At 43.4% G+C, this 20181-nt stretch overlaps 1 protein-coding gene across 2 annotated transcripts; it reads left to right on the forward strand.

Annotated features, from left to right (window-relative positions):
* Window positions 1-6875: 6875 nt before the first annotated feature.
* Window positions 6876-18339, forward strand: OAT (ornithine aminotransferase). 2 transcript variants are annotated; one of them, XM_033066596.2, is made up of 10 exons: window positions 6876-6991; window positions 10061-10287; window positions 10772-10996; window positions 11079-11174; window positions 12814-12941; window positions 14139-14261; window positions 14867-14995; window positions 15654-15767; window positions 16531-16675; window positions 17485-18339. In XM_033066596.2, the coding sequence occupies exons 2-10, from the start codon at window positions 10089-10091 to the stop codon at window positions 17643-17645; spliced, it is 1320 nt and encodes a 439-aa protein (XP_032922487.1). In that variant the 5' UTR covers window positions 6876-6991; window positions 10061-10088; the 3' UTR covers window positions 17646-18339. The 2 variants fall into 2 exon arrangements, with proteins under 2 accessions (XP_032922487.1, XP_032922488.1); XM_033066597.2 differs by lacking the exon at window positions 6876-6991 and adding an exon at window positions 7138-7226.
* The last annotated feature ends 1842 nt before the right edge of the window (window positions 18340-20181 follow it).

The raw sequence follows: 20181 nt of genomic DNA on the forward strand, positions 1-20181 counted from the left end.
ATTGAAAGTAAATTCCTTTTCCTAAGATACATCAAGAAAATGCTCTGAATTATCCAATATTCTAGAAAAATCTAAGGATCATTTAAAGTCCTGCAGGAAGTGGGTAATGATGAGTGACAGGTGATGCAATAGGTCACCTTGCTGATTTTTCACCCCAGTGATACCCAATTAAAGCCCGACCTGGTGCATTGTGTAACTCACCCAGTGTCTGACCACAGCAGCCCCGAGGTCAGAGCTGAGTGCTCACCATTTAGCAAGGTTGGCAATCCTGGTGGCAGCAATGTCAAACTCTGCAGCAGCAGGGCCAGTGGGGATGTGTCATGCTGGAATTTTGAGAAGTTTCCCAGCTCCTGAGATAAAGCATATCCAGATGTTCAGTGCTCAGTTCTGAGATTAACCAAATTGACAAGGTATTTATTCTTATTACCCAGTTAGAAGTATTTATGTTTGTTTTCTGTGTGCTCTCAGAGCTGCCATCTGGGTCACATTTTCAAAGTCAGGAGAGCATGTAAAGGAGTTTTTCCAGAAATCATTGTCCTGATAAAATCCAAGAAGATTGGAAGTCAGGAAGACCAGGTCCTCATGATCCAAATCAAAATACATATGTCAAGGAAGAAGCAAGGTCACATCCAAGGCACATGAAAGCCTGAAATTTAAACAAAGTCTCACTCAAATTTTCTTTGGATTTTATTTTAACATTTGTGAGTTTTATGCTATAAAATGCCAGTTATAAAGTTCTTTTAATTTGTCTTGGGAAAGCCAAAGAAAAGGTTGTTTTCCCCAAGCTCTCTCCAATTTATGTCTTTTTGCTAGTGTGATATCCAAGGAATGTGATGCTCACCAGAACTGTGTGCAGAAAGGCTCATTAAATTAACTACAAATCCAAGAAACAAAAGAGCTTATAATTCACATTTAGGTTTTACACAGAAATAAAATGGCTCTGGATGGCTCTGGATGGCTCTGGATGTAGGTATTGTTGAACTGCAGAGGAAAATAACAATGTAAACTCAAACATGGGGAACAAAGCCTGAGAGAAGACAGCAATTAAAATTCCTTTGATTCTGTAATTCAGTTATCCATGCTGTCATCTAACACAGTATCATGGAAATCTTTGTAAAATAAGCCAACATACAAATCAGGGAGGATAAGTATGAACTGTAGCTCAAGGTTGAGATTGCAAAAGGAATATGAGCTCTAAGGGCTGTTTGTGGTGCTTTAAGCTGGGTTAACTAACACCCATCCAATAAAACAGCATTATTTTGAGGGGCCTGTGCTATGCTTAGCCAAACTATCTCGAAAGATATGAACTAAAAGAGAAATCTCTAAGTGGACTTGAGAGGCAGATCTGCTTTGCATGCATTCCAATTTGTTGCTGCACTGTTGTGACACACAGCACTGTGAAATATTCTAGCTGTGCTGCAGGAAAGGCTAAGGTTTCTTGTGCTGTCTTAATGTAGAGTTCTACTGTCAGTAAATAACCAGAATAACACAATCATGGGCCATGAAAAGCCATTTTTCTATCTAAAGCACTATGAACAATCCAATAATCCCACCCTGAGAGTGCTGTCCAAACACTCCTGGAGCTCTGTCAGGCTGGAGGCTCTGCCCACTGCCCTGGGGAGCCTGTTCAGGGCCCGAGCAGCCCCTGGGGAAGAACCTTCTGATGGCCAGAACCTCCCCTGACACAGCCCCAGTTCCCTCATTCCTGGTTACAGAGAGCAGGGTCAGCACTTCTCTGCCCCTCATGAGGAAGCTCTGTGGTGCTGTGAGTCTTTCCAAGGCATCTCAGCTTTTAGGGTTTGCCCTCCAGACCCTTCACCATCTTCATAGCTTCCTTTGGTCCCTTTCCAGCAGCTCTATACCCTTCATTGTCACACTAGGACTGAAGATTGAGTCCCCCAGGGCAACATTAACTGTGACCTTTGCCTTCAAACCTGCCTTGGCACAGAAAAGTGCCAATTTTTCATTTTTGCTGAGTGGCAGCAGAGTTTCAACCGGAGGAGAAAGGGTGAAGCCTATCCTTGTGGCTCTGCTATGGGTGGGAGGAGAGGTGGGACTGTGCTTGTGCCAGCTCTGTAGATGTGTGCTGGTTTTAGGTAATGATGAACTTGCACCTTGAGCCTCCTGGCTTGGGTGAGCTCCATATCCAGGCTGTGCTCTGAGCTGAGGAAGTGCCCCATGCCATTGAAGAATTGAACACTGGTGCCATGGGGCAAACATCAGCTGCTGAGGAATGTTGAATGTTTCCTGCAGCATTCCTAAGACAGTGCTGAACTCCAGTGAGGAGCCTGCAATCCTGCCTTGGCACCAGTGCTCCAGCTGCTCCCTGAGCAGCATGTGAATCCCTGGCACAGCACTGAGCTTGGGCAGCCAAACAGACACACAATTCCCTGTTCTTTACTCTGCCCATAAATAACCACAATAAGTGGGATGCAATTCCTCAGTCTCTTCACATGCCTAATTCCCAACGACTTCAATGAGCATTTCTGCCAGAGACAGAGCTGTGGAATTACTCCTAACAACTGGCATGACTTAACTTGTTCCTTCTTATAACTTTATGGTTTACTTACATGTCAAATTGTATTTTCTGGGTTAGCAGAATGAATATAATAACCCTCTTTCTTCAAGTAGGTCAGAGTTTTCCTCTTTCCTGCAGGGCAAATTACTGTAAAATGTGAACATTTCATGGATTCCCTTTTCCATATTTTGGTTACTGTCATGTGGAGTCTTTTAGGTATCTACAGGTAACTAAAAAGTACATATTAAGCTTCTGCTTTCCCTTTTTTATTCACATAAAATAATTAATCTAGCTGAGAGCAATTCCTCCAAGATCTACAGTAATAGCTGCTACTGTGCACAATGTGAATGGTTTAAAATTCCAACTTGATGGTGTTTAAAGAAGAAAAGTGGGTGTTTTCTGTGTCTTGATAATAAATACCAAAAACAAAGGGAGAAAGAAAGAGAATTATGATGCTGATCCTACATAAAACTGATCAGGTTTAAATTAAGCAGAGCTTTGAAGGCACTTGGTCTCAGGTCTTGGTTCACCAGATTCCAGTTTGGGAGTTGTTTCATAGCTATAATTTTTAATCTCAGAAACACTTTATATCAGCTTTAAAAAATACATTTACATATAATATCTGTGCATTCCACATTATGTCTGTATTTCTTCTTCTTTCAGACCTCACAGAATCCAAAAGCAAGCAAGTCTTTTCCTGCTTGAGGGTTGCTTGTTTGTTTATTTGTTTGTTTTTGAATCTTTGCCTTCAGACAAGAATCTGCTGTTTTCCTGCATGTCTGGCTGTTGAAATCACCTCTTGGGGCAGTTTGCCTCCAGCTCCATGAGGCAGAGCTGAACCCAGGATTCAGCTCTTCAATTGATCTTGGCTGCCTTTGGTTTGCATTCTTTACATTTTCAGATGTGTATTTCCCTTATATGATAGGTGCTACTTAATCCTTTGGACAAGTTTTGTTCTTTCTGTATTTTTCTGATTATTGTGAAAAGAACATGGTTGGATGAATCTAAACCAATTTGGAGGGGAGGTTAAGAATAAGAGCATTTAAAGGCAGGTAAAAGGCAGCTCTTGAGTTGAGTCTATGAAAGATGAAAGGGATGTAGCTCCCAGCATGTTACTTTTGTGGCTAAATAGGTAAAATGCATCATTAGCATGACCTGAGATAACAGATACATGATCTGCCACGCTGATGAAATGTCAAAGTGAAAAACAATCTAACCTTAAACCAACATTTCTTACCTGGAAAAATCCCATTGATCCCATGGACTGCAAATCCTGAACCATGTCCCATAAGGCTATTTAAGAAAAGTGAGTATGCAACAAATAAAATTATGTGGTTTTTTTTTCCTTACACCAGAGATGGTAGAATAATGGTTTGGGCTGGAAGGGACATTAAAGATCATCCAGCTCCAAACTCTCCTGCCATGGGCAGGGACACCTTCCACTGTCCCAGGCTGTTCCAAGCCCTGCCCAGCCTGGCCTTGGCCAATTGCAGATGCAGGGGCAGCCACAGCAAATCTGGGCACCCTGTGCCAGGGCCTGCCCACCCTCACAGAGAGGATTTGCTTCCTAATATCCAACCTAGACTCACTCTCTGGCACTGGGAAACCTTTCCCTTGTCCTGTCACTCCAGGCCCTTGTCCAAAGTCTCTCCCCATCTTTCTTGTCAGCTCCCTACAGGCACTGGAAGGCTCAGTTAGGTCACCCCAAAACTTCTCAAGGATGAACAATTCCAGTTCTCTCAGCCTTTCCTCACAGCAGAGCTGCTCCATCCCTCTGATCAGCTTGGTGGCCTCCTCTGGACTTGTTCCAGCAGGTTCTTGTCCTTCCCATGCTGGGGACCCCAAAGCTGGATGCAGAGCTCCAGGTGGGGTCTCAGCAGAGTGGAGGGGCAGAATGAACTGGAGCAATGTGTAATTCTCAAAGCAGAGAGGTCATTGTTTATTCTCAGCCTTAACAGTTTAGGCTTTTCACAAAAAATCATAACTTCAATCAGAAATAAAGGGGTTTCAATAGCTCCTAGATAATAACTGCCTCTGGACTTAAGGAACTGGGCACGGTACAACTGTGAATTCATTCAGCAGCCATGAGTCTGAAATATGTTTTGCAATTTAGCACCTAAGGCACAACCTTTTGGTGCTGTATGAACTCATCTTTGGCAGCAGATGCAGGGCACTGTTTGCTGGCAGAATTGGGCTAGTAGGAGACACAAACACATCAGCAAATTGAGCCTAACTCTGTGTGTTTATAAAGAGCTCAACATCATTTGTTCTCCTCCCAGCCCTTGCTGCATCGAGCTGACTGCACATAGGGAAATTTTCTCCGAGGGTGTTGTTCTCCAAAGGGATAACTGGTGCTGCTCCCTGACATCCAAGGTTTGAGCAATTTTTTTTTGAAGATATGACAAGGCTCAGGAATATTTTCAAGTGGCTTGCTTTAGTGAGGGGAGGCTATGCAAATCCTCTGTGTGTCAACTAGGATATCATGTTTTCTTTGTGGAAGAAATAGATTTTTTTTCAGCACTGATAAATTTGTCGGTGCGATTTACGGACAAAGAACAAGAGGCACCCAGAAGTTACCACTAAGTGCTAAGACTGAGGGGTTTTTTGGTTTGCTTTTTTTGTTTTCTTTTAGGGTTGTTTGTTTGTTGCTCTTCCTAGTGAGGGAGATACAATGAAAAGTGAAATATTGTCTGTTTTTTCTGTACTCTGCTCTTGTGAGATCCCACCTGGAGTGCTGGGAGCGAGCCTAGAGGAGGGCACAGCAATGGTTACAAGGATGGAACACCTTTCCTGTGAGTAAAGGCTGAGAGAATTGAGGTTGTTCACCTGGAGAAGGACCCAGGGAGAGCTCAGAGCCACTTCCAGTGCCTAAAGGAGCTCCAGGAGAGCTGGAGAGGGACTTGGACAAGGGATGGAGGGACAGGACACAGGGATGGCTTGTGCTGCTGGCAGGGAGAGATGAGATATTGGGAAGAAATTCCTCCCTGTAAGGGTGATGAGGATGTCCAGAGAAGCTGTGGATGGCCCTGGATCCCTGGCAGTGCCCAAGGCCAGGTTGGATGGGGCTTGGAACAGCCTGGGACAGCGGAAGGTGTCCCTGCCCATGGTAGCAAATGGAACTGGATGGGATTCAAGGTCCTTTCCAACCCAAACCAGTTTTTTGGATAAAACCAGAATGTATTTATGAAACACAGCTTCCCTTAAACATCCAGATCTTGTTACAAAATGCTCTCCAGGTGTAATTTAGCCCGGGGAAAGGTCAGGGTTGCGCTGGCTCGTCCAGCCTGTCCCTGCTCACCTGCTGCTCCCATCTCCCAGCTCCTGCTCAGAGCACCCGGGCCCTCCTGGACCTCACTCCCCCCGCATTCCCTCCCTCTCTCCCGAGGCAGCAGAGCTCAGGTTCGGGGTTCATCGATGCCCATCCATGTGGAGAAGGGCAGGGCATGGGGGTGCTGACTGGACCGTGACGGACTGGGGAGGGGATTGGTGCGGGCAGGCAAAAACACCTGGCACAGGAGCTCCATGGAAAACTCCTCTGCAAAACTAGTGAATCCTGGCTGGTTTCGAATTATTTTCTGTTAGCCATGTATTAAAAAATCGGGGAAAAGCTCATGCACATCTTTTGGGAAGAAAAAGGCCTGTGAGCACACACCTGTCATCACATCCCTGGGGAACCTGCAGCCGCCAGCGGAGGTACCACCACCACCCCACACACTTCCCATTCCCAGGAATGTTTCCCCAGTTCCTCTCAGTGTTTCTGGCAGTTTTTGGCTCGCCCTTTTCTACAGCGGCACGAGGGCTCAAGCACGGCTGACAGCGGGCCGGGCAGAGGGCTCCTCCCGCCAGGGTGTGTGTGGGGTTCTGTGGCTACAAAGATCGCTCCCAGGGCTAATTCGGCAGAGGGGAGCCAGCCCCCAGCCCGAGGGACGGGGATGCCGTGTGAGGGATAGAGGAACACGGTGAGAGAAAGAGGAACGGAGCGCTCTGAGGGCCGCGGTGCCGGTGTGAGGGATAGAGGAACACGGTGAAGGAAAGAGGAACGGAGCCCCAGCTCTGAGGGCCGTGGTGCCCGTGTGAGGGATAGAGGAACACGGTGAGGGAAGGAGGAACGGAGCGCTCTGAGGGCCGTGGTGCCCGTGTGAGGGATAGAGGAACACAGTGAGGGAAAGAGGAACGGAGCGCTCTGAGGGTGTGAGGACACCGCCCCTGAGGGACGCGGGGGGCGGGGCCCTGGCTCGCTCCGCCCGCCAATGGGGAGCCCGCGCTCCAAGGGGCGGTGCCTCAGCGCGGGGGCGGTGGCTGCCAATCAACTCCGACAGCCAATAGGCGGACGAGAATGCGGTGACGTCAGCCTGGAGGGCGGGGCGAGGAGCGGTGACAGTGGCCCGCGGCTGTACCCGCCTTTATCCCCGGGCCCGGCACCGGCAGCACCTCCGGCACCTCCGGCAGCTCCGGCACCTCCAGCAGCTCCAGGTACGGCCCGTCCGGCCCTCGGCGGTCATTCCTGCCTCTCTCCGAGCCGCCGGTTCTGCCCCCCGCAGCCGCCCCCGTCGGCAAGGCCCTGAGGCGCCGGGAGCGCTGGCGCTGTGCGCGGAGCGGGGGAGGTGACAGCCCGTCCCCTCTGTGTCTGTGTCAGCGCTCTCGGCGGTGCCACATCCTTCCTTCTTCCTTCTGCAGTGTCTTTGACCGTGGCCTTGGCGGGGAGCTGGCGAGCGGGGTTTGGTGTTTCACCACTGGGTTTATTGCTTTTCTTTTCTTTTCTTTTTTTTCTTTTTCTTTTTTTTTTTTTTTTTTTTTTTTAAGGCTCGGAGGGAATCTTATCCCTTTCTCCAATGCCCTGGTAGGGGACTGTAGCCAGGCAGCGATCGGGCTCTTTTCCCAAGTAACAAGTGACAGGACGAGGGGGAACGGCTCAGGCTGTGCCAGAGGAGGTTCAGGTTGGATACAGGAGGAGTTTCTTCACTGGAAGGGTGATTTGACATTGGAGGGGCTGCCCAGAGAGGTGTCCCCAGCCCTGGAGGTGTCCAGGGAAGCGCTGCTTGTGCCACTTGGTGCTCTGGGCTGGTGACAAGGTGGGGATCGGGCACAGCTCGGTGATCTCAGAGGTCTTTTCCAGCCCCAGTGATTCTGTGATTCTGCAATTCTTGTCTGCCAGCCTAGGCAGGTCCTGAGCTGTTCCTGCTGTGGTGCTGGTCTGGCATGTCCACACTGATGTCCCCTCCTTGTCCCCTTGAACCCTTTGATTCAGCTGGAGGCTGCAGTGTGGCACCCATCCCTCTCTGCTCTGTCAACATGAACCTGAGTGTTTCCATGTGTTTGGCAATATCCCCCATTTATCTGGGGTGTTTTTCAGTGTCAGGTACATGCAGCCATTCCATTTACCTGTGCAGTCTGCAGGCCTGTCTGGAGAATCTTGCTCAACAGCTGAGCAGAGCTGTTCAAGAGTTTTACAGCTGTGTTTTGAGTGGTTTTTCTATTCTGATGCAAGACCTCTTCCAGTTGATGTAATTCCCTGGCTTCTGATGGCTGTACTGCCTGCTGCAGTGCATGATCATATTTCTTACAGTTGGGAATTAGTTTGATTTTATTTCATTTTGTTTTCTTGGGTTTTTTTCCTTATTATGCCCCTCCTCTTTCCTGAAATATCTGTTCACCTTGTCTTGCTGATCATCAACCCCAAATTCTCCCCCTCCTTTTAGCTCTAGATTCATCTGTAATTCTCAGCTCTTCTCTAGGTAATCTTCCCCACCTTGGATAAAGTGATGTGGCTCAGTTTGCAGGGCAATTCCCTTCATGGAGGAAAAAGCCCTTTTAAAAAAATCTGATTAATGTTTTCCAATATGCAAGAAGTAAAACAAGAACCTCAAACTGGAGATCTATGATCCTTCATGCAGAGAGGTACCTCTGATACAGGCCAGATAAGAGTTTAACTTCTTTGTACTTTTCATTTCAGGAATGTCTGGAAAATCTCCAAAATACAGAAGCTTGTGATAGGATTAGCTGCTGTGCCATGGAGGTGTACCAGGGGCCAGGATCTCACAGACCAATTACATTTTAGGGGTTGAGCAGGTTGAAATTTTGAGTCATCAATTTTTTTTCTTGCACAGAGAAGTATTTGTCTTTTTTTGTTTGCAAAATCCTTGAATAATAATCTTGAAAAGTATTACACAAAGGGCTAATCTTTAACAGCTGGAAACATGCCCAGAGTTGTGCAGCATTCATCTCTTGCTGGAATGGAGAATACTGACTCTTCCTAAACACTTGGATTTTAGTAGATGGAGAAAAGTTTTTTGGCTTTGGTTAGAAGTGAGGAACAGCAAAGTAATTATACCTGAGGAGTCTGCTGAAAGAAATGCCTCTCTGTTCAAGGCAACACATCCAGGGTGTGGATTATTTCCAAAATAAATGAGGGATAAATCCATGACTTGATACTTCTGTCTTCTGCAAGCAGCCTGAACTAACAGCACCCTTGTGTCAGCCATCCTTGCATCCTCCTGTTGGTATTCAATACCTGTATTTTGGGTAGGTTTTTACTGCTTCTGTTAAGTGGAGGAGCAGTGTCCAGGCTGCTCAGCTCCTCACTTTGCTGTGGGGTGTGTTACAGGGAGGCTGCACTTGATAAGCAGAGCAGTTGTGATCTGTGATCCTCCTCTGGGCATTAACCTTCTGCCAGTTTGTAAGTGTGATGTTCTGTGAGACCAGAAACCTGAGCTTTGGGACCTCTTGGCTCTCTGCTGTTCTCTGCTGTGGGAAGAGCCTCCTCAAACAGCTTTGTAAGTGCCAGCTCACTTCCTCTTCTCTGGGAAGTGCCTTTATAGTGAAAGGGGCAGAGAAGAAATCAAAGAGCCTTTGCCTCATGAAGTCCTTCCCTCAGGCTATCCCTAGATGGTGTCAATGCAGATTATGTATTCAGGGGAAATTGCTGGGAAAATACAGAATGCTCTAATGATCTTTAATATCTGACATATTCTTACTTTCTGTCTATTTTTTTAATCATGGAATCCCAGAGTGGTTTGGGATGGAAAAGCTCATCCAGTGCCACTCTCTGCCTTGAGCAGGGACACTTCCACTACCCCAGGTTGCTCCAAGCCCCATGCAGCCTGGCCTTGGACACTTGCAGGGATAGCCAGTATGGAAGTTTGTGACATGATTTGTCTGATGACAGTCTGGTAGAAAATGGGCATTTCAATAGAACAAGAAATTTAATGAACTTAACTTTCTTACTGTAGTGTATATTAGTAAATCAGAATTTAAGGCACAGTGAAAAAGGAACACTTACAGGAAATATGATGAAGCTAGTTCACAGACTTGCTGAGTCACACTGTTTAGTTCTCTTTCTGCAAGTGTAGAGAACAGAAAAAATGACTTGTTTGATGTTAATCCCACCTTAATTTATACTTCATATAAACTTTCTTGGCTGAATTGCAAACCAGTTGAGGAACCTGTAATCCTGGCAGTAAAACCACTTCAATCGTGTCAGCCATTTCTTCTGAAGTGTTCTTAGTGCTAATTATTAACTTTGTTTCTTTTTTCCCCCTCCAGATCTGTATCAGAATTCCTGAAGTCCATCATGCTTTCCAAGCTCAGCCGTTCCCAGAGCCTTGCTGTTCTCTGCAGGGGTCTTCACTCCTCACTGAGCTCTGCTACCTCAGTGGCTCCTAAAAAAACCCTCCAGGGGCCTCTCTCCTCTGATGTAATCTTCGAACGTGAGGCAAAATATGGTGCCCACAACTATCACCCACTGCCTGTTGCTCTGGAGAGAGGAAAAGGTATTTGATTGAGGTTCTTCCCAGAGATTGTAGGTGGGGTGTGTCTGTGTAGGTGAATGAGATCATGGCAGAATGATTTTGAGCTGATACATTTCTGAATCTTTGTTATTTTTTGCTTTTTGTTTTTTTTAGATTAAGATTATTAATGAAATAAAATCAGCTAACTGTTGATTAAAGAGCTGGGTCATGATGCATAATAAAAATTGTGGTGTCTCTAAAATGGTTTAAAGTGTTGATAATTTCCAGAATAATTCAGCAACAAAATTTTCAAGCAACTTAATTTCTTCTGTTACCTTGTGTGGAGAGGTTTAACATTAATAAGAGAATGAGAAGGTGCATTGGAACCCTACCTAAGTCCTTGTGGGCTGTTCATATATTATCACTTAATTTAAATTCACTCTAGTCTTTAATTAAGTTTGAGGAGCCTTTTTTTGTCTTGTGTCTTTTTTTATTTTGTATACTGACCACAGGTTTGTTTTTCCAGGTGTTTACGTGTGGGATGTTGAAGGCAGGAAGTATTTTGACTTTCTGAGTGCTTACAGTGCAGTCAACCAAGGCCACTGTCACCCAAAGATCGTGGATGCTCTGAAAGCCCAGTCTGAAAAACTGACCCTGACATCCAGGGCGTTCTACAACGATGTCCTTGGGGAATATGAGGAGCTTGTCACCAAAATGTTCAATTACAACAAAGTTCTTCCCATGAACACAGGTAAAGAAATCTTTTGTTTCTTGTCTCTGAGATTCAGGGGTTGTGGAACCTTCTCTGATGATGGTGCTGCTTTGTGTTTTAGGAGTGGAAGCTGGAGAAACTGCCTGCAAACTGGCTCGGAAATGGGCCTACACTGTGAAAGGAATTCCGAAGTACAAAGCTAAAATCATTTTTGCAGGTATGTGAAGCGTGTGCTGTGAGTTAAGGAATTGAGGACCTGGACACTGGGATACTGGCAGGCAGCCTGAAGTCACAGGGGAAGCACATCCAGTGCTCCATGCCCTTTTATTCACTTTAAGTGCAGTGCTTTTCATTGCTGAGTTGTTCCTTACATAACTTTTTTGTGGATTTACTCCTCAAACTGGTGCCACACCTCTCATGGATTGCACAATAGACACTGCCCTCTTGGCTTCACCTACCAGGGCTTTTATCCTGCATTTTCCAGGTCTTCCAGAAACTGGCATTAACCCAGGAAAGCCATGCTGCAGCCTCAATCACATAGTGAAAATAAAAGCAACATTGCTAGAGTAAATAATGAACCCTGATTTTCTGTTGGGACATTTCCTCCCTCTACCTGCCTGCCCTGCTTGGCTCTGTAACAGGGAGAAGTTATCAGGCCCTGAAGAGGCTTCTGATTTTTTTTTAAACAAAAAAATTTTTAAAAACCATGTATAATTAAAAAAATTATTATATGTAGTATTCTTTGGTTGTAGATAGAGCAATTCTGTCAATACTAATTTTGTTTAATGGTTCTGTATTTTAGAAAACCTCCCAGAATAAGTTTGCTATTTAAATACTGACCTATTTTTTTTTAGCTGCAAATACTATTTTTAACTTTTGGTACATATAGTAGCCATAAATGCAATTAGGCAGCATTTATAAATTGCAGTGCATACTTGAATTTTGCTTTATGGTTTCTGGAAGTAAATAGAATTTTGTTTTCATTTCTTCTGGGAATTCTTTGAACAAACATTGCTCCTTTTTTCTCTTCTCTATATATTTAATTTTGCTCTTCACACAACTTTTAGTAAGTGTTTTCTCATGTTGCTAAAGGGGATCTGCTCCCAATTTTGGCAGAAAAAAGCTCTTCTGGATAGCTAAGAAATTACTTTGAACATCAGTTTAAAGAACTTTAGTTTGTGCTGGATAGTGAGCTGTGAAGGCACTGACCCCTTAATCTTCCACAATCTTATTAGCACCTTACTACTGATTAGTGAGAGACTCTTGTTCTAACTGAATATTAAAATAAGAATATGATTATCTTGGTAATGGACATGTCAGCTCCTGGACATTTTACCTGATGTTTCCAAATAAAATAGTGCAAATCACAATATTTTTAGATATGTAAGTAGTTTCTTCTGGAACTTTGAAATGCACAGAATTAGATTTTCTGATTTGGGCTTACTGACAGCTTTATTTTTAGGACTTAAATCATTAATGGTGTTTATTCCCCCCCTACATTTTTTAAATAATAATTGCATTAAAGCTGAACATTATCAATAAAAATATGTTATTGGAATTTTTTTCAATTTTCCACACTACTAGCAAAACTGAAGGAAATTATTTTGTATGGTTTTGTTTTATTATGTATGTCAGGTCTTACAGTATAATTTTCTTTTGTTTTTTGAGGTACTTTTGATATAGCAATAGAGATAGAGTGTATTTATGGCATCAATAAACAATGCTAACAATCAGGAAGATGCTAATATCTTGTAAGATAACCCTTAAAATGCATCACCAAGTGGAAAGTGTGATATTCTTTAAAGTGTTCTAGATCTTGATCAGTTTTGTAAGAATTTCCCCTTTTTTTTTCCCAGCTGGCAACTTCTGGGGCAGGACAATGTCTGCCATCTCCAGTTCCACTGACCCATCCAGCTATGATGGCTTTGGGCCCTTCATGCCAGGATTTGAACTGATCCCATACAATGATCTACCAGCTCTTGAGGTATTTGACAATTTTTTTGTTCTCTTGCATGAAATAATTTACAATGTTCTTTGGGAAATAGCAAGGAAAATCAAGTTTATACTTTGAAATGTGCTTTGACATTAAAATACCTGTAAGTAGATATATATAAAGAATGTGTTATAATAATGTATAGGAAATGTGGGTAAATTCTGCTTTGGTTTTGATTTTCAGTTATGCTTTAGGATGTGAAAAGGAAACTACATAATCTGTTTCATTTCCCAGCCACCTGCTCTAGTGGAAATGTCCCTGCCCATGGCAAAAAGTGGGATGGGATGAACTTTAGGGTTCCTTCCCACCCAAAGCACTCTGTGATGCTATGACTAGAATTCACTGCACTTGCAAATATTTATTTCCAGTTTCCCAGCATCCTTAAAACCATGTTCACTTTGACAAGCTCCTGAAATGCCAGCGATTCCCAGTATTTCCCTGGCTTTTCTGAGATTAATCCTGTCAAGCTGTTGGGGAGGGGACCTTGATTAGGTACCATTCCTGTGAGTAAAAACCTCTGTACCTGTTGGTTCTGCCTCAAACAAGTGAGTGGGCTTTGGAGATTGAGGGATTTTCTCCTTGGAGTTGGGTTAGGGGACACAAAGATCTCTCAGTTATAGCTTTGAATCTACATCAGGCTGCCCATGGTGAAAGGCCTGCAAGTATTTAATGCCTTCATTAGAGCTGAATTCATTCTGCTCCTGGGGCAATGCTGAGAAAAGCTGCAGTAAATTCATGCTGGGAATCCTTAGATCTCTTGTGCCTCATGGACTTCTAAACCTTTTTGAACTTGATAGTGCAGGAATGTACCTGTGGACTTTGCTTTAAGGTAAAATTGTTCTGGGGGGGTTTCATTCTATGTTTAAGAAAGAGTTGAGCAATTGTTTGGATTGTGTGGGGTAATATGAAGCTGAGGGTATTTCTGAGGTGATTTATGAACAGATCTCATAAACTGCCTGTCTGGGTTTGCAGTTTGCAAGGTTTGTACCTTCCCAAGCAAGCACAGCAGGTGATTTTACACTGCCTGAAGTGGCACTCAGAGAGAGCTGCCTGACAGCAGTGCTGTCCTCATTCTTTGAGGGAGAACACCAGGGCTAGAATCAGGTTCTGCTACATGTATTTTCTGTGTTTGACCTGAGTAAAAGCTTTTTCTTTTTGTCTCTCCTCTCCCTGTGGCCAATGTTGCAGCGGGCCCTTCAAGACCCCAACGTGGCAGCTTTCATGGTGGAGCCAATCCAAGGGGAAGCAGGTGTGATTGTTCCTGACAAAGGCTACCTCACAGGAGTGAGGGACCTCTGCACAAAACACAACGTGAGAATTCACTGCAACATTAAACATTTAACACTTAATACTACACACAGTGTCTGCTGCTGTAACTTTTAAGTTCACCCTTCTATGCAAGATGTAGAACTTTACATGTTATTTAATAATTCCCTTTTCTTTCAGTAGAATAATGCAGGGATACTTCTTATGTCTCCTGGTAATATCTCACTAGAAAGTACTTCTAAGCAGTGCACATTTTTCACTATTTCTTACCATTGTCACTGATTTTAGTTTCTAATTAATATTCTTCAATTTTAGATTAATCTAACTTCTAATTTATTTTCCACATTATAAGTTTGCAATTCCAGGACCTTTGTTGCTGATGTGCATAACTGCTACCAAGAATCAGTAACAATAATGGTCACAGAATGAAACACTGAGGAAAATGGTTATCAGTGAGCTCTGATTTACAAATCACTGGTCTCTGTTCCAATAGAATCAGATTTCTAATCTGTAAGTGCTGCCCATGATTCTTTTCATATCTTCAAAGGAACACACAGACATATTATTAATAAAGTTGTCTGTTGGAATTAGGTTAGGAATGAGAGTGAAAGTAATTCCCTGTTCTGTTTGGATTTTTCTTCTCTTTAAAGGTTCTGTTTATTGCTGATGAAATACAGACTGGTTTAGCCAGAACAGGGAAAATGCTGGCTGTTGACCATGAAAATGTGAGACCTGACATAATTCTTCTTGGAAAGGCCCTTTCTGGTGGCTTATACCCTGTGAGTACCAAAGAAATACCAATAATTTAAAGTAATATCAAATTACTCAAACATTTGTTGAATAATTTTTTTTCTTACTCATCAACACTGAAAATCTGCCAGTTGGAAGAAAAATAAAACTGATGTTTGTTGTGCTTGGAAATTATTGTTTGCAAGACTAACAGTGATTTATGACCAGACAGTCCAACTTGAGAGAGACATAATAAAATAATGGAATACCTAATACTACCTTTATAGCTGAACAACTGGCATTATTTCATTTGTCTGGCATGCCTGCATGGCTGATTTTATCCTCTTGGAGTGACTTAAATTCCTGCTGATTAGGCTGGAAATTACAATGCTTTGAACTATTTTGGCCATCTGACAGGATTTCTGAGTTGTTAAACCAAATATTGAAGCTTAAACTCTTGAAATAATATTCAGTTTGGAGAAACTCCCCTCAGCTGTGATTGAAAGTTGTGTTACCACTATAGCTAAGTGTATTTAAGGGATTAATTATGGGATTGTCAGATCTGCTATTCTGTAAACAGAGCTGGGAATGTAAATGTAATTTATCACCATAGGCTGCAAATTTCCTGAGCTCTGAGGGAAAGTTTGCTTCAGAGATATTAAAGTTCCCTGTTCTGAAGATGTGAATCTGCTGCCCTTCCCATTTCAGGTGTCAGCAGTGCTGTGTGATGATGAAATCATGCTGACCATTAAACCTGGTGAACATGGATCCACATATGGAGGAAATCCATTAGCTTGCCGTGTGGCAATGGCAGCACTGGAGGTTTGTGTGTGGGGATAGAGATCTGGAATCAAAATTCAAAAGGGTCTCATGAGCTTTGCTTTAATGAATGGTGTTATTTTTCATGCTATGAATAGAAATCTAGCTTTAAATAAGAATGGAAAATTGGTAGTGGTTATCTACAGGTCATAAAACAAATTTTAAATTTTTTATTGGAAATGTGTCCTAATTTCTTTGTTTTTATGACCTTAATGTCTTGAATGCCAAAATAAGATTAATCTAGGGGAAGTTCCAAGCCAATTATAAAAATATAAATTTGGTCAAGTACCTTCAATAATTTCACAAAGACATTTTGAAATTGGCTTATTTTACTATATCAGTAGAAGCTGTGAGAACAGGTACGGATCTCAAACAGAAATTACAATGTCCTGTCCAGAAGGTGCAATTCAATTATTTTGTGATTGCTTGATTGACTTAATTATTACATTGATGCAGATCACAGAAAACCTCATCACTACCCAGTGCTCAGATTTGGACAGATGAAGAGCCTTCAGAGGTCTGCTGTTTACTTGCAAATAACAGCAAACAGAGAGCAGTTAATTTATAATAAAATATCAAAATCGTGATTGTTTCTAGTAGAGTAAAGGCTCCATCCCAACCTGCTGGATTTGCAGCCCATGCAGGGACACTGTGGCTGCAACAGCTTTTGTGTCTCAGCAGGCTCAGTGTCATTATCCATCCTTCCCCTGGTACACAAAACAAATGCAGTGCCCTTCAGCTGATTGTAGATCTGCCTTCTCTTTAGGTAATTGAAGAGGAAAATCTGGCCAAAAATGCAGAAATAATGGGTAATCTGCTAAGAAGTGAGCTCATGAAGACTCCATCCAATATTGTAACTGCTGTGAGAGGAAAAGGGCTCTTAAATGCAATCGTCATCCGGGAAACCAAAGGTGAGGAAATAAAATCAGCTGCACAAACTCAGCATGGAGAAGTATTTTACAACTTGAATTGTAGGTAGGGGATGGCATGTAGATGTGATGTTTGTGTTCAGAACATGGCTATAGTACTGTAGCACCCACTGAAAATTGATTTAATTTACTGTGTGCCATTAAAAATAGGGTTTTTAACTAAGAAAGGATGAACAATTGTTTTTAAAGTGTGATTTGATAATGTTCAAACCTGACAGTGAATTTACTTCCCAATGAATACCTTTATCTCTCCTCTTTGGAAAAAAGCTGTCCACATCTGGAACACCAATTCCTGCCAGATTATGGGAGCATTGGCTGGGATTGGTTGTTTTCAGAAGAGTTAGAGGAGTGAATACAGGAGGCTGCAAAGAAGAAAAAAAGTGAATGATGGAGAACAAGTTCCTAGGGAGTAACACCTTGAATTATATCAGAAATCTGAATATCAAGGAAGGTGGTGGAGGAAAGTGGTGTCATTTTCCACGATGGTGTGCTGAAATCCGAGTTACACAAACATAACCTCATCTGCAGTCCTGTCCACATGTTCCCTTACCTCCTCTTCACATTGTTCCCCTTTTAACCTTTATTTTAAAGTCCTGAGTGCCAGACAAGCAGCGGGCTGTGAAGGAGCAGAGCTCTGTGTGCTGCCACAGAGCTGCTCCGAGTGACCTCTGCGAGCATCCTGCATCTGCCAGCTGGCAAACAGCAGCCCGTGCTGCAGCTGTGACACCTCCTGTGCTGTGCTGGGAGTGCCCTCGGTGCCCTGCTGATGTTCTCCCTCCCTCCCTTTGCAGATTACGACGCCTGGAAGGTGTGTCTGCGCCTCCGCGACAACGGGCTGCTGGCCAAGCCCACACACGGCGACATCATCCGCCTGGCGCCGCCCCTCGTCATCAAGGAGGATGAAATCCGAGAGTCCATCGAAATCATCCACAAGACCATCCTGTCCTTCTGAAAACACGGCTCGTACAGGCTGTGTTGGGATCTGTGTGATGAAGGTCTGCTCTTGAAGCAAGCATCTCCTTTTATCTAAGAGGACTGGACTATTAAAACATAGCTGTATCTTTAAATTATAATGGCTCTGTAGAAAATACAGAATGATTTTGAAGACTTTCCAGTCTTGGAATATTTGGAAATAAAGTTCTGTATGTACTGAACAGCTAAGTTGGAATATTTGAGGAGAGATACCTATAGAAATCTGCTTAATTGTTACAAGTCTTGGCCAAAGTTTAAAGTGTGATTTTTATATATATATATATATATATTTTAGGTTGCCTTGCACTCTCATATCACTCTCCAAAACATGGCATTTGGCAATTTTTGCCCTTCAGCAAGACGTCTGTAGGATGGAAGCACTTATCATTGTGGGTGAATTTGTGTTTTTCATGTACAGCTTGAAAAAAAAATTCTAATGGCGAAGGTTTGACAAACTGGGTGTTATGCTGGTGAACTCGAGAAGCGTCGAGCTGTGTTCTGTGTGTACAATATTTTGATTGTATGACAAGAGATGCTGTTTTCAAGCCTGGTCTCAGTGTTTGGCTTTGCAATCTTGTAAAATAGATCTGAACATTCAGATCTGTTTTTACTGTTACAAAACTTTCAATCATCTGGATGTTTATATTAAAACATGTTTTGCATTAAAAAAAATACGTTGATGTGGAATGAAAATTTCAATTCTTCAAAAAGAGCAAACCTCACAGAAACTTGAAGGTTTTCTTTTTTTTTTTTTTTTTTTTAGCTGGTTTTAACTGAACTAAACCCCAATTAATAACACAGTGCAAAATGTTGCCTTTGCTGAGAGTAGAGATTAAATACAGTCACATGCTCATACTGTGATGTGGTAAATAATCCTTTGGGATTTGGAAGGCACCTAAGTTCAGGCAGTGACCCAGTGTGGTGACAGAACATCTTCTTTTCCTGGCTTTGAGTGAGACAGAAAGCTGTGTCAGCTGTGGGTGAGGTAAGATAGTTCCATTTGGAAAAGGAATGGAAAAGGCTCCTTGTTGCAAGGAGCAATGTGGCAGTGGGATTGTTTTCCTTAGGACAGCAGGAATGGTCTGATCAGCTTGGTGGCGTCCTCTGGACTTGTTCCAGCAGGTTCTTGTCCTTCCCATGCTGGGCACCCCAAAGCTGGATGCAGAGCTCCAGGTGGGGTCTCAGCAGAGGGGAGGGGCAGAATGAACTGGGGCAATGTGTAATTCTCAAAGCAGAGAGGTCATTGTTTATTCTCAGCCTTAACAGTTTAGGCTTTTCACAAAAAAATCATAACTTCAACCAGAAATAAAGGGGTTTCAATAGCTCCTAGATAATAACTGCCTCTGGACTTAAGGAACTGGGCACGGTACAACTGTGAATTCATTCAGCAGCCATGAGTCTGAAATGTATTTTGCAGTTTAGCACCTAAGACACGATGTTTTGGTGCTTTACAAACTCATCTTTGGCAGCAGATGCAGGGCACTGTTTGTTTTATAAGTATATAAAATTCTGTGATTGGCTTTACCCATTTGCATGCTCTGAGAGTATTTATCTGTCTGCTGCTGATGAATTGAGCTCAGATCTTACCCAATCCACTTTCTGGTTGCAGTTTTAATAGGCCAAGACTTTTTGGAACTTGACAATTTTTTCTTTTTCTCTAGCACAGCCCAGTTGAATCTCTGTACTTTTAATTGGTGTTTGAATTGCTTCATGAGTCCAATTTTTTTGCAAGTTTATGAAAATGAGAGTATGTGTAGCCTTTCCCAAGACAAGTCATCCTAAATTGCCTTTTTTTAATGGTGGGGTAGCTGAGTTTTCTGGTTTTCTGTTTTTTTCAGCAATCATGAGTCTGAAATGTGTTTTGCAATTTAGCACCTAAGGCATGATGTTTTGGTGCTGTATGAACTCATCTTTGGCAGCAGATGCAGGGCACTGTTTGCTGGCAGAATTGGGCTAGTAGGAGACACAAACACATCAGCAAACTGAGCCTAACTCTGTGTATTTATAAAGAGCTCAACATCATCCTGCAGGAACGGCCCCATCACAGGAGGACAGGCAGGGATGGGGAATGGGGGAGTGGGGGAATTGGGAGTGGGGAATGTCTGGGCGGGTCGGGAAGGCTGTGCCCGCCCAGCACCGCAGCCAATGCGGGCAGGAGGAGGGCACTGGGCTGCCAGGTTGGGATAAAAGGAGGCTGCGATCCCTGAACCTTCCAGAAACCTCTTGGGCAGCGGGCATGTGCAGTTGTCTGTGCATTACCATAGACTGGGTTTCTGCAGCGCTTCCCTGTCCCCTTTGCGGACGCTGCCCTTTGGCAGAGCGGATTTTTGCGCATTAGGAATAAGACAATAGTGCAGAGAGGTGTTGCCGAGGAAATTCGATGTTTCTGAAAGCTGGGCGTGTGTAACCTGATGGGCAAGGAGAGAAATAGCTGAAAGAAACCACAGCACTGGCTAGACACCTTTCAGACATAAACCTCCAAAAGCCTTAGCAGCACAAAAGTTAATTTTTTTTAG

This window comes from Catharus ustulatus, chromosome 8 (genome assembly GCF_009819885.2).
Source record: "Catharus ustulatus isolate bCatUst1 chromosome 8, bCatUst1.pri.v2, whole genome shotgun sequence".
NCBI lineage: Eukaryota > Metazoa > Chordata > Aves > Passeriformes > Turdidae > Catharus > Catharus ustulatus.

Excerpts from the sequence above, each read along its gene's own strand:
- OAT (XM_033066596.2), top strand. The coding sequence starts at position 10,089 with ATGCTTTCCAAGCTCAGCCGTTCCCAGAGCCTTGCTGTTCTCTGCAGG. Across the intron at positions 12,942-14,138 it reads ATGATCTACCAGCTCTTGAG|CGGGCCCTTCAAGACCCCAA; the intron begins GTATTTGACAAT and ends CCAATGTTGCAG. Across the intron at positions 15,768-16,530 it reads TGGCAATGGCAGCACTGGAG|GTAATTGAAGAGGAAAATCT; the intron begins GTTTGTGTGTGG and ends CCTTCTCTTTAG.